Source organism: Pezoporus occidentalis, unplaced genomic scaffold, assembly GCF_034315485.1.
Source record: "Pezoporus occidentalis ecotype Australia unplaced genomic scaffold, CSIRO_AGI_Poc_V1 ctg106, whole genome shotgun sequence".
NCBI classification, from domain to species: Eukaryota; Metazoa; Chordata; class Aves; order Psittaciformes; family Psittacidae; genus Pezoporus; species Pezoporus occidentalis.
The window spans coordinates 1,865,185-1,879,487 of NW_026912843.1; the positions used below are offsets into that span (position 1 = coordinate 1,865,185).

Here is a 14,303-nt window from a genome sequence, read left to right on the forward strand (position 1 = left end):
CACTCAGGCTTTCCACCCCGTGGATGTGGTGTCTTTGTGGTTCTGGTGTACACTGAATATGTGTGAAACTGGCTCAAATGGCGGAGCTTTCCAAAGCCATGATTTTCATAGAATCATAGAATAGTTAGGGTTGGAAAGGACCTTAAGATCATCCAGTTCCAACCCCCCTGCCATGGGCAGGGACACCTCACACTAAGCCATATCACCCAAAGCTCTGTCCAACCTGGCTTTGAACACTGCCAGGGATGGAGCATTCACAACCTCCCTGGGCAACCCATTCCAGTGCCTCACCACCCTAACAGGAAAGAACTTCTTCCTTATATCCAATCTAAACTTCCCCTGTTTAAGTTTGAACCCATTACCCCTTATCCTTACAGTCCCTAATGAAGAGTCCCTCCCCAGCATCCCTATAGCCCCCTTCAGATACTGGAAGGCTGCTATGAGGTCTCCATGCAGCCTTCTCTTCTCCAGGCTGAACAGCCCCAACTTTCTCAGCCTGTCTTCATACAGGAGGTGCTCCAGTCACTGATCATCCTCGTGGCCCTTCTCTGGACTTGTTCCAACAGTTCCATGTCCTTTTTATGTTGAGGACACCAGAACTGCACACAATGCTCCAGGTGAGGTCTCACAAGAGCAGAGTAGAGGGGCAGGATCACCTCCTTCGACCTGCTGGTCACGCTCCTTTTGTCACTATTTGGCCATGCAGGTGGACCACCACTCTTGAATGCAGCTGCAGCGAAGGACTGAGCCACAGGAGCAGGGCTCCTTCTATGGCAGGGATGCACCAAGAACCAGAGGTGACCATGGCACCAGCTGTGCACAGGGTCTGAACAGGGTGTCCGAGCTCGGGTGATGGTAGCAGGCTCTGTTAACAGCCCCAGACATGGGACGGTGGTGAACCAGGTCTGGAGTCCACCCACGAAGACCCATTAAGAGCAGCAGCAGATAGGGAGAGAAGCAGGGCTGGTGGGAAGATTACTGTGCAGGTCCTACGTCCTCCCTGTAGACTGGGCAAGGACCAGAGACGTGCACCTACAGCAGGTAACCAGACATGGGTCCCCCAGGGACCAAAGTGCTCCACAGGATCAGCCTTCCTATTCCCAAGGGCTGAGTTTTATCCCAGCGATCCTTGTATTTACTGTGTGAAGTGGGAGTGTGTTTTGTAACTGTGCAGTTGGCAGGAATCTCCTTGTCCAGCTCATGGATTTGCTTCACGTTCTTGGGCTGGGTTTTTTGGATGTATTCTTGTACCTTTAAAGATTGTTTCTCCCATTTTCCTCTTGTCTGAAGTAACACATAACTGTAACATATTTTTGAGTGACCCGAGGAGTGACTGGGTGAACTGGATGTGCATATATTCCTTATTCACTCTCATAGCCATGTATACATCTAAAACTTGAGCTTTTTCTTAGTCCGATAATGTTATTAATGCAAGAAGTGGACTCAGGGTCGAAATGTCTCTGTAATGCAGCACCAGAGAGAGACAGGAAAGACAAAACCATAAACCTTGAATGTGTTTAGCAGATGCTGTGTAACTCTGCATCTGTGTCCACACACACCAAACTGGCTGACCCCAAACACCAGCTAAAGCATTGAGGCCCTGGAGTCAGACAATGCAATTATTCAAACTTGGCTTGGTCTGGCTAGCTTCAGTTGTAAAAATATTTATCAAGTGGAAAGAATTGATTTAAAGGCTGCCAGAATCTTTACCAGGCTATAAACCTGTCACTGTAAATTGTGCTTTAGTACCTATGGCTTTCAGTTGGCTTTCTTTGTGGTGTCTCTGGCTGGAAGAGAGGCATCATTGGGCCTCTGTGGAATTCCTTGATGCCCATCTGCTGGGCTTCTGGTTTGAAAGAGCGAAGGACATAAATGGCACTGACAAATCTTGGGCTTTCTGTGTTATGACTGTAACAGGGAAATGAGAAAGTGACAATGATGCCAATTCATGTTCACCAAAGCTTTGTCTCTGAAACAAAGCAGATACTTGTTATCAGCAAAATGTCCCAAACCTTTGGCCATTGATTCTTGTTTGAGTTTTCAGGAAAAGCCCCTTTGCTGGGCAGTGGGGATTTATATCAGGTTTGCTTGCACAACAGCCACCTGACCCAAGGCTTTCAGACACTGGACGACTGAGAAAACAGTGAGGCCACAGAAACGTGAATGTCACTTCAGGCTCTCTGTGACGAGGGGGTTATGTTGGGTAGAGGTCAACTTCCCTGTTGCAGCCCCAACCTTCCTTCCTTCAGAGGTACAGAAAAGGCCATCACAGTGTAATTACAACAACTCTTTTATTTACTCCCAAGTGTAGCAAGATTAAGACTTTACTCCTGACCCAGACAAGCTTGACTTGTTCTTTGACTTGTTCTCTAAGCCTGCTCAGAGCTGGCAGCATTTTATCAAGTGCTCAAGGACTTTGTCTTTACTGAGTTGTTCCCAGTCCTGGTAGTGCACTGCACTGTGAAAGTGTCTTGAAGGAGTTTCAGCTGTAGAAAGAACTGAATGGGATGGCTCTGCAGTGTTGTGGTAATAGCTGGAAGTCGTGTGTATATTAGAATACTGCTTTTGAAATTAGTGAACTGGAGAGTTTTCCTTTAAGATATTAAAAGGTTCCGTGACCAGCCTTTAGCTTGCTTGCCAGCATCGTTGGTGGGATAATGTTTTAAATTGTATGAGGCAGATGTGGGATTAGTTAGGACACATAAACAACATTTATAGATAAAAGTGGCTTGAGCTTAACTGTCCTTACGTTGTATTTCGTGGTTCACATGTGTCACAGGACCAAGGATCAGCACAGATCATGTCTGACATTCCATGACACCCATGGTCTGGTCTCATTTGCGCAGCGGGTTCTTGGTCACTACACAGAGCCAGCAGTGTGGGACTGTGCAAGATGCTAATCTTACCAGGAAGATCACTTCATTACAGTGAAAACCCCCTATTCCTTACCGACTTTCAAGGAGAAAGGTAGAAATGGAGTGCTAGAGTACTGAAAACCTGTTTTCCAAACTCTTTCCAACAAAGCCATACCATGATGCTGTTGATCCTTTCAAAATGGTTGTTCCTGAGACAGCTGCTTCCACAAAGAACTTCAGAGAGGAGTTAAAATAATATTAGTGGTGCAGTGCTGTTCTTGGCATGTTCGTGGAGGCACTTGCAGTGCCAGAAATGTTGGGCATTGTCTTTCTGTCTGCCAGGTCCCATGCGTTGGACAGCACTGTGTACAGTGAGACAAAGAAGGAATAACGTGACTGAACATCTCTGGCTGTGGTGTAGCGCTGCTCCTGCCTGCAGCATGTTTGTATGTGATGCTCATACAGACAAGATTTTAGCTGAACACATCCATTCAGCAGGTGGGCAATTCTGACAAACTGGGCAAAAGGCTGTGAAGATCATGGAATCATGAAATAGTTTGGGTTGGGTGGACCTTCAAAGCTCATCTTGTCCAACCCCCCATTCAATGAGCAGGGCATCTTCACCTAGATCAGGTTGCTCAGAACCACATCCAGCCTGGCCTTGAACGTCTCCTGGAAGTCAGCTTCCCTAAAATGCAGGGTCCTGACTGTGCTCTTTGCCTGTCCCACCTCCCTCAGGACTGCAGACTCCACCGGTACATGATCACTGCCTCCAAGGTGGATGTCACCGATCAGCTCACTTGCATTGGTGACCAGCTGCAGGTTTAGAAACATGAAGGTGGATATTGGGTGGGTAGAGGAGAGAGGTGCAGCACCTGATATCAGGAACCTTGGGAAGCTTCTGAACGTAAGGAGAAAGTCTGTGTGAAACACATGAACAGGACCTGGACTCTGGGGCCTCCCTTGCTGTGGAGCTGACAAAGGCAATGGGTGTTAACAGAAGACCTTACCTCACTGCAGCTCAGGTTTTATCCCAAGTGATATGACTAATTAGATTGTGGTCTTTCTCTTGGCATGAATTATGTGAAGGGAATAAATGACATGTTATGTAGTGTGCAGAGGAAACAGCTGCAGCTCTGAAGAGCCAGGTGTTGTGTTTGACATTTCTTAGCTATTTAGCAGCTGGAACAGTTTGCAGGCTCTTCTGCACTAAAAGAGAAATCTGCAGCTTTCAACCTGGAATTGGTGCTCGGGGGGAAGTGTTTCTTTTTTTTATGAACAAATTGCAGAGTAAATGGATGGGAAAAATTGGAAAGCCACAATGGGATGAGGCCAGACTTGGGTTTGTAGTGCTTCAGTGAGTGTTACTCCTGGTTTTCTGTTTCTCTGGCTGATAAGTTTGGCAGCAGTTCTGGTGAGGGCTGTAGGAAGCAGGCATGGTCTGAGCCTCAGGGATGGGGTTTGGCCCCCCTTGAAGAGTGTCTATCTAAATTACTTTAGAGAAGTATTTCTTTCTAAAACATTGGTGCCATCTTAATTTCCGCTGTACATTAGACTGTAGGTTCTCAGGATAAACACGTAGTGTTTAGATTTAGCCTTTTTAGAGCACTTTTTCTCCTGGTTATTCCTAAACACTAGAGATGACTAAGTCTGTGTGTACAGGCAAGGGAATGGAGGTACAGTGACTGTGAGGAGCAGATGCAAGGAGGGTGATGGAAGCTTCAACCTTGGTGCTGAGACCCATTCTCTGCCTGCGTGGCCATTCCCATGACATCTAGAGCCTGAAATCCCTGGAAAATTGGAAGCAGTTTCCTTATGGGTAAGCTGGACATCTTGGCACACAGTCCCCCCAGCAGGCATGCTGGACAAGGCGCTGCATAGGGTTAGAGGGCACAAAGAATGTGGGTGTCCCCTACTCCTTGTTACTCTGAGGTTTTATGCCCTTTGCTGAGGAGGTATAGCCCTGAGCCTCTGCCCGAGAGGAGTCGTGAGTGTGAGTTTCTGGCTGGAGGGTTTGGGCTTTGCCAGCAAGTGGGGGGCATGTGTCCTGTTCCCTGCTTGCCAAGACTCTCCAGGCACTTCCAATAAACCACAGTGGATCTGAAGACTCTCTTTTCCCCTGAGCTCAACAAGTCTTGAACTTCCTTCCCAGTGTCAGCAGAAGGAGCAGGAAATATCCCTGTGGGTTACCCAAGGGTTACCTCGGGCAGGAGGTGCAGGTGCAGCGAGGTCTCAGGGAAGGGAAGAGAAGAGGCAGACTTGGGTCTCCTGCCTGCAGGTAAGGGTCTGGGCTGTGGACCTGGTTGTCCTGAGGAAAGGACCACACACAGTTCAAAGCCTTACAGTGGTGTTTAGAACAGGAGCATTGCCATTTGGGTGCAACCCGGTCTGGTGGGTGCCCAGCAGGTTTAGCTAAAGCACTTCCCATCTGAGGGCTGGAGTGGAAGAGTGGCATCTAGAATATGAGCCTTGATCTTGCATAGGTGTGAAAGGAGTGCCAGACTGTTGGATAATGTTCAGAGGAGAAGGCTGTGTGGAGACCTCATAGCAGCCTTCCAGTATCTGAAGGGTGCCTATAGGGATGCTGGGGAGGGACTCTTCATTAGGGACTGTAGTGACAGGACAAGGGGTAACGGGTTAAAACTTGAACAGGGGAAGTTTAGATTGGATATAAGGAGGAAATTCTTTCCTGTTAGGGTGGTGAGGCACTGGAATGGGTTGCCCAGGGAGGTTGTGAATGCTCCATCCCTGGTGGTGTTCAAGGCCAGGTTGGATGAAGCCTTGGGTGAGATGGTTTAGTGTGAGGTGTCCCTGCCCATGGCAAGGGGGTTGGAACTGGATGATCTTAAGGTCCTTTCCAACCCTAACTATTCTATGATTCTATGAATTGCAAGGACAATAATGATTTAAGATTTACAGTTTAATAATTAAGGGTTTGCAAGGGCCTGTAGGGACAGGCCAAGGGGAATGGCTTTAACCTGCCAGAGGAGAGGCTGAGATGAGCTCTTAGGCAGAAGCTCTTCCCTGTGAGGGTGCTGAGGCGCTGGCACAGGGTGCCCAGAGAAGCTGTGGCTGCCCCATCCCTGGCAGTGTTCAAGGCCAGGTTGGACACAGGGGCTTGGAGCAAGCTGCTCCAGTGGAAGGGGTCCCTGCCCGTGGCAGGGGTTGGAACTGAATCAGCTTTAAGGGGCCTTCCAGCCCAAACCAGTCGGGAGTACTTGCTTTCAGTTTTGTATGAAAAATTCAGGTGCTCTCATTGTGTTTGTCTGAGAAAGAACCACCAGACCCCTGCACAAAGGCAGCAGCAGACACGGGAGTGGTACATGGGAATCTGCACTGTCTTCCGTTCACAGAATGAGATGCTGAAGCTTTTATCCATCAGGAAAGTGTTTCATGACAACCATGTTTTATTCCATTGGCATTTTAATTTCCACCCCGCTGCTTTTTCACGGACAATAGAGGTGTCAGCCTGAGTTCCTCATGGTGGGCTGTGAGACATAATCATGTGGGGAAACGGGGAAGGGGAATCGGTGAAATGAATCGCTCCAGCCCCTTCTGAGAAATACTGTCAAGCTGAGCGGAGCAAAAGCAGGTTAAATACTGAGCTGTGCGTGTGAAGAATGGGATGGGTGGTTTGTGCAAGAAGACAAACTAATAATTACTCAGTGTATAATTGTTGAACTAACCCTGTAATGGTTTTGCTGCTGTCTAAGGAAGGGGAGGTTGATACCTAAGTTGTGCGTATATGGAGCGTTATAGCTTAGATCATCTGAGCCTCTGGAAGGCGAGTTCATGAGTAACTGCTGTGCCTGAGCTCACTTCACTCAGTGCTCTGTGGTTCGGTGTGTGGATAATCCCGTGTTACTGCCTCCAAAACACAGACCTGCATCTGGTTTGCAGTCATTTGGATAGCCTTGCTCCTCCAGTTACTGAGAAGTGAACATGCTTAGGTGTTTTCTTGATGTGTTAGCTCCATTCTACCACTGTAGTATGGTATCCTTGCCTGGTATAGTATCCTTGCCTCCTTCCTTTGCCTGCTCTACCATGACTATCACCATGGCAATATGTTTCAGATTCAGGTGGCTGATGCAAGTTCAGCTGTGATGCAGACAGGCATTCAGCAGCACACAGGCTGTTGTGCAGCTCTGGGCTGGTTCGAGGGCACTGTCCCTGCTGCTCGGCACTGAGGCTGCTGCTGTGATGGGGCTGCTGTTGCAGAGCCTTGTTCCCTGCTCCTTGCAGTGTCAGGGATGGGTGCAGGGAGCTGCTGGGTGTGCATGATGTGCAGGAAATGTCTTCTTCATGGGTTTGGTTCGAGTGGGCAGCTCCCTACTCATCACAATACACAGGCCGTTCAGGTATTGCAGACAAGGAGAAAAGCATTTTAAAATGAAGCAAGGTGCCAGTCTGTCGGCAGGAGAGCCTGCCCTGTTTGGAGCATGTGAAGTCACTGTTTAGAAGTGCTGGGGAGATGGAAGTTCCACAGATAAGCTACTGAAGCTGGGGACTATTGGAGGCAGTTAGCCACACACTAACATTTGAGTCACTGGGTGCTGTGGCTCACTCCACTTTGGCACAGCTCTATGAAGAATCATAGAAACATAGCATCATAGAATGGTTTGGGTTGGAAGGGATCTTAAAGCTTATCCAGCCTCACAGGGAGGAACTTCCCCCTAGTGTCTAATCTCAGTCTCCCCTCTGGCAGGTTAAAGCCATTCCCCTTGGCCTGTCCCTACAGGCCCTTGTCCAAAGCCCCTCTCCAGGTGTCCTGCAGCCCCTTTAGGCGTTGGAGCTGCTCTAAGGTCTCCCCCGGCCCGGTGTCGCCCCGCTGCGTGCTGCCGTGCCCTTGGCTGGGCGCAGCGGTGCGCGGTGCCTGGCCGGCCGGCTGCGGGCCGATGTGCACTGCCCCTGCATGCCAACGTGAGCCCGTTGCTCTCCGGGGATGTGCGTTAAGCACTCTTAAGGCATTTTTGAGACGGGAATATTTGGACCTGCTAGTGCTATCCTTCCTTGCGCCTGCCTTCCTTCTACTGGGGATCCCTATTTGAACACTAACATTAAGCTGTTTGTCTTGTTGTGCAGCCTTTGAGTCTGTTGTCGGACTGTACATCAGGATGGCAGAGCAAAAGCAGGAGAATTCAGAGGCAGTGGAAGAAGAGGAGGCAGAGGAAGATCGTAAAGCAGAGATGGCGAATTTGAACACACCCTGCTCTGGAAGCACAGTGGAAACAGAACACCCCGAGGTGCTTGGAGGAGATGGACAGCTGACTCCAGAGGGGGAAAGCTGTGGGTACCTCCAATCTGAAGAGAGCTCAGGGAGGCTGGATAGCTCCCATACTGTGACCAGCACACTGACAGTCTCTCTAGCTCTCCCTGCCCCACCTGCAGGTCAGTACCTGACACAGGTCTTCCTCAGAACCCTTCTATTCATAAATTTGTGTGGCCCTGAATGGTTTAAGGAGATAATGTTAGAAAAGGTGTTACTTCATTTGAATGTGCCTGGGTGGATGGCTCAAGAAAGTGGTAGTGGGATGTGGGAGCCTCTTACCATTGGGTGATTGTCAGGAGTGACCAAAAACCTTTCCTGACTGCTAATTCCTGGGTAGTCGCAGCTATTCCAGTTGATGACCTTCACTGGTGCTTATTAACCAGCCACTGCCTAATAACGAAAGGAAAGGTGTTTTTTGATGCGGATCCTCAACTTGGTAATTATGTTGGGGAGTTTAAAGGTGGTATTGTCATTTTCAGAGGAGGTAGCAGCTGTTCAGCAGTTGAATTACGAGTCTCCTGTGGTGTTGGGGTGTTTGAGTACCTTCAGCCTTCCCTCTGCAGTGTGGAGCTCTGCCGTTTAGAAGTCTCCTGGGTAAAGGGGCATCTGTTCCTTGGGAATGGCAATCACTGGATGCCACCCTGCAGGAAGAGAGGAGGAAGGGGGAGTTCCAGGAACATTATGGACTGTTAACATAGTTAAACCTAGGTGAGAACTGCAGTATTGGGCACTGGGAGAAGAGTTTCATGTTCAACAATTACCTATGTTCACTGAATCATTTTTCTGCTGTCACACTGTGTATTCATTCCCCTGAGACTATCATCTTTGATAACATTTAATGCTTCCAAATAATTCTGATACTCTCTCTAGAGCTAAAGGATAAGAAAGCTCATCACCCTGGTACACGAGGAAGGAGACTGTCTGTAGCAGCTATTCCAAGAGTGGAGTATCGCTATCAAATTGAGTACTTCCTTCTACCAGATGACCTCATACCTAGAAAAGTGGACTTGGTGGTGTCTGGCATGGTTGTAAAGCTATTTATAGACTCACATTCCAAGGTAAAAGATAGAATAAAATGAAGTAATCCAAAATTTTGAATTTATAGAGAGTGTTTTCACATATGGAGGGATGTAGTTGCAGGTCGTTTTAACAGCTGCTTAAGCCTTACCTGCACACACAGATACAGGACGAATATCAAAGACAGAGCTTGACTCTGCTAGTCCAGATCAGCAGTATTCTTACCTTTGTAATAAGAGTGTGGTAGACTTTCTTTTCTTTTAGATCATCGATTTACTTCAGACTATAGCCTCTATCTCTCAGGTACCATGTTAATGATATAATAATTCAAAAGCAACCATCCATTTTATTAACAATGATAAAACTATTATGCCTCTGATCCTTTTTGAGGAGAAAAAGATTTTTAAGGCACTTGAAGAATTTTTCAAATTGTATTTTGTTCAGGCCTGCATCTAACTGAATAATCCTGTGCGTTCGGATCCAGGGCCCCAGAAACGGGATACATTGCTTCTGAAGTGCTGGTGCTAAAATAGTGAACTATTGAGAGAGGCTGTTGGTTTGAAAGCAGCTTCTCCGGTTTTGTCTTTGCGTGACAGTCTGTTTGATAGCTCTCTGCTTGCTTTGCACTTCTGAGTGTCAGCTCAATGTTTTTATTACGCACAATGCACTTGCGAAGGTGCTGATTGCAATGTGTTACATTGGCAGCTCTTTACCAGCATATACATGCTGGTAAATGTGTCAAGTTTAATGCTGCTCCTTCACTTTTATAAATACCAATTCAACATTTTAAGGTTGTGTATTTGATTTTACAGTATTCTGTTAAGCCTTCAGTCCATGATCTCATAGAATCATAGAATGGTTAGGGCTGGAAAGGGCCTCCAGATCATCTGGTTCCAAACGCCCGCCAGCTTCATTACTGTTCTTAACTTCAGGTCTTCGTATCAGACCTTGACTTGATGAGACTGATATGTTTGAATCCAGCAAATTATGCTGCTGTGACTCAACAAGGAGGTGTGTGTGTGTGTCATGATAAACCCAGCCCAACCTGGAGAAACAAGGAATGTACAGTTTGGGAGCAGTGGTGACAGTGGTTAGCAGGGCAATACAAATTCTTTTGTACTGGTCAGCTCCTGTAATGATTTTCATCTTTTGTTTCCATAGACAATGACACCATGGTTTGAAAACAACAAGATGTGGATATCGTGGAACCTTAGTGTTGATATCAGTGTCACTAATGAATATCTACTAAAACTAAGAGATCACAAAATAATTGTAAAGATCTGGGATGCCAAGGAAAACGTGTCCTCAAAAGCAAGGCCTAGTAAAGCACGTATTACTGCTACAATAGAAGAGGATGCAGAGGAAGTTGGTGAGTTTAATGCAAACAGGCATGTTACAAAACATACCTTGGGATTGTGACTGTACCTATTGCTAAGTTAGTGTAGAGACTATTTGACATTCATTATGTGTCATTACCACTAAAATAATTCCTCCTTGTTGGTGTTTCAATGAATGCAGGAGCCAGTTTCTGCAAAGTTTGATGGCAGGAAAATAGAATTAGTCTGGTAATGTGAACCTTCAAAACTAGTGAGTTACTTGAGGCTGCTGGGTAGGAATGGTAGTAATGAAAGTGTTCACTTTTCAAAGGTGGATTTTCCTTTTTGTTGTCCTCAGAAGCAGCAAAACTTGTACAGCCACGTTTTCATGCTGTGCATCTTTCCATTTCATCCTCTCTCCCTTGTTGTCTCCCACAAGCCCATAACTTGAGTGTATCCCTAGAGTTTGGCCATGCTAGCTTGAAGGTCAGTGGTTTCAAAGACAGTTATTTTATCACTTCTAGTTGATTTTTACTAGTTAAATAGAGGAGAGAGGCCTTGTTAGGGCTCTCATAGACACGTGTGAAATGAAATCTCAGTCCTTAATAAATACCAGAGAACTAAGCATGAGATTAAGCCTATAGAAAATGGGGTATTCTTTGTTCTGATGTCCTGAAACTACTGGACAAATTAATTTTACTATTAAAATATGCAGCCTCTGTTAGTAAAATGCTGGCAGTGTTCTGTCTTTCCCATGTGTATCAGTGGATAGAGATTTGGGGGGTTGTAAGATTTACAATGCTAGTTAATGCAGGGTTGGGTTTCTTGTGATTGAACTGCTACCAACACATCAGATGCTTGCTCAGGTATGGGGGGGGGGTGTGATCAGCAAAGAGGCTCTGCAGTTGGACATTTCTGACAGCACCTGAGAGGCTGTTGTTGAGGCACGGAGACTTGTTTGTAGTCAGTATTTTCTCAAGGGCAGCCTTACATTTTAGCCCCAGGAGGAGGGTGAGAAAAGGGTTAAAAGCTTCCCCTCTTGAAGCAAAGCTTTTGGAGGAGGTGGGAGCAGTCCCCTTGCTGAAAGGGCTGTGAATTTGGGGGTCATTGGGGCATTGCCATGAGCCTCAGCTGCCCTGATCTTTTCTTCTGAATGTGCATCGTTGTGCAGTACATTTTATGCTAGATTCTTTTTTATGTGTTGAGGTAAAGCTTCGGGACTCTGGTGATTTTCATCTCCAGATGAGCAGAATTGAGTGGCTTCTTATAGATGGTAGGAAAAGGAGAGGAGGTGCCATGGGAAAATCATTGCTCAAGATTTGAGTGACCCAACCAGACTAAACAATGCAGTCTAAAGTGGGGAATTTCCTTTATTTCATTTTGTTTCCCTGTTAGATGAGGTAAAACGCAGAGTGCTATTGCAAAGAAAACTCTTTGAAGAGAGTCAGCCAGCACCCAGCTGTATGAAAATCAAAGCAACAAAGGAGCCCAAGGTGCAGAAGGAACCTTCAGCCCTTCCTGATGAAGGTATAAAATGTGGAAACTGGCTTGTGGGTGAAAAGAGAGGGGGAGTGCAGTGGTGCCTTCAGTGATGGGCAGGCAGGATTAGGGCTGAGGAAGTGACTGAGGGAGCGAGGTGTTGCAGGAAGACTGGATGCATTATAGTTAGTACAAGTTCTAAATAGCTTTGGAATAGAATTGGGACAGAAAAGAGATGTAGCTGGCTCACAGAAAGTGTTTTGTAAAGAAAAGAACCAAAAGCTGAGAAAGCAAACTGATACTTCAGCAGCGAGTGTTGCAGAACTTCCTAGCAGGAATTCAGTATTCCTATGCTATACCAGGATTACTACTTGGATACCTTGTAAGAAATGTCACCCAGACCTGCATTGTGCAGTAAGAAAAAGCTAACCTTAGAAATAGTCTTTCATTGCGCAATACAATGAACAATATTGTGCTACCTGGAGCAGAGGACCATGGAGAAATGTGTTCAGTCATCACCTGAGGTCTTGGATACCATGTTCCTAAGGGCTGAATCCAAGCAGCATAGACCTTCTGTTTTGAAGATTTCTGGTTTTAGGCCTTGCAATATAATAGCTGCTTTCATAGAATGACTTTGTGAACAAAACATGTCCCAGAAGTACTGGAAAGCAATTATTAGGAAACTCTGTGTTTGGACTTCAGTAGCCTGGTGAAAATGCAAACAAAATGTTTGCTTATGGTTTAAAACAAGACTAACAGCTAAGTTCTCCCTCTGTGTTAGGCCTGTCAATTTGTTAGAGCCACAAACAAAACCAGACTCTCCAAATCTTGAAACAGGATTATGCAAAGGGAAACAAACCTGGGTACTGCAGTAAGCTGCTGCGGCTTCAGCAGATGATGTGAATTCCCCCGCTGGGGCAGGGCTGCTTCCTTATGCTGGCAGCACTGTGTCACCACCTGCGCGTGGTTATCTTTGTACATCGTTTTAGCTTTTTCTAATGATTAATGACGGGCACCATCCCAGGAACAGGTGAATTGCTGGGGTCATGAGGCTGGCAGGGTGTTTTGGTAGTAGTGCCATCTAGTGATGGGCCCAGAGAGGAGCGACGGACCAGGCATGGGAAATCTTCAAAGGTGGGAAGCGTGTTCAGGAGCACAGCTCCTGGTTCAGAGGGACGGGAAGGTGACAGCGCTGTCTCCATGCTAACGCAGGCTGTGTTCAGGAAGGGCGGAATGGCCCGAAGATCTCTTTACGTTTGTTTTCATTGGCTTTGAACGACTATGTACGCTGTTGGGTGTGCCAGCCCTAGGGCTCTGTAACACAGGTATGTTGTTACAGGCAGTAACCTGTTTCCTGTTTATAGCCAGGGGAAGCCTAATATTGTATTGCTCCCCCTTTGCTTCCAGATATTGGCCAAGTTTATTCTTTATTGTTTGGGAAATATTCAGCTATTCACCTGGAAATCCTCCTTGCCATCCGTACCGTGGTGATTTGCTCTAATCTCACTGTAATTAAGGCTGACACACTGTAAGGCTAAGTGTTGGGTAATTAACACTGAAATCTGTGACTGTAGAGTGTCTGTAATTAAATGACATTTGGAAACAGTTAGGTGTAGTACACCATGCTTCTGGCATATATAAACCAGTGACTAAGTATCTGGACATTTCTACCCATTGTGGAAAAGATCTGGACACTGCTAACATTACTGATTTAATGTGAATATTCTCTAGAATAGCAATTAAAATAAATAAGCAAAGGTAATGTGTAATTTCTTATGTATGCAGAATTCCATGCATTAAGATATGTCATTGACATCAGTATCTACTTAAGTACAGATAGAACGTTCTGCACTAACAAACTATTATTTGGGTATTCTCTCCTCATTTTTATTACTTGTTCATTCCTAGTTTTGTTTTAAATTGCAGCATGATAATTTCCATGGAACTTATTTTTCTAGGAAATAAAATATGGCTTCATAATATTTTACTTTCTCTGCATGATCTCTTAAAGTTATTTTATTTTATTTTAATTTTATTTTATTTTATGCTTATTCAAACTCATCCTTGACATGGAAGCAGTAATTAAATGGATCATGGTTGCAAGTTATAAATCCAACTTGCATATGGCTTTTTACCATGTCTTCCTCGAGCTTTACAGATGAATTTTGTTAGTCTTATTGGAGTTACTAAAGCACACTTGATAACAAATGTAAAACCTGTTTTAATTCAGCAGGAGAAGCTGATCTGAATGGACCAGCAGCAGCTGATGGTGGTTCGCTACATCCACCAGGGGCAGATCGAGCGAGGTGAGAACGTTGCACTGGGAAATGTTCAGGTGTTAAAAAGAAATGTAAGACGCATTTGTTC

The 14,303-nt window shown here is 45.9% G+C and overlaps 1 protein-coding gene across 2 annotated transcripts in view; it reads left to right on the top strand.

The window, feature by feature from the left end:
* Positions 1-14,303, top strand: part of CFAP92 (cilia and flagella associated protein 92 (putative)) — a 35,503-nt gene that overhangs the window by 686 nt on the left and 20,514 nt on the right. Inside the window, exons 2-6 of one of the 2 annotated variants that reach the window (XM_062620349.1) lie at positions 7,938-8,243; positions 8,995-9,182; positions 10,303-10,510; positions 11,853-11,984; positions 14,167-14,242. In XM_062620349.1, the coding sequence (XP_062476333.1) occupies positions 7,970-8,243; positions 8,995-9,182; positions 10,303-10,510; positions 11,853-11,984; positions 14,167-14,242 (878 nt within the window). In that variant the 5' untranslated portion in view covers positions 7,938-7,969. The remainder of the gene's footprint in view (positions 1-7,937; positions 8,244-8,994; positions 9,183-10,302; positions 10,511-11,852; positions 11,985-14,166; positions 14,243-14,303) is intronic. The other variant, XM_062620359.1, reaches the window with a different exon arrangement.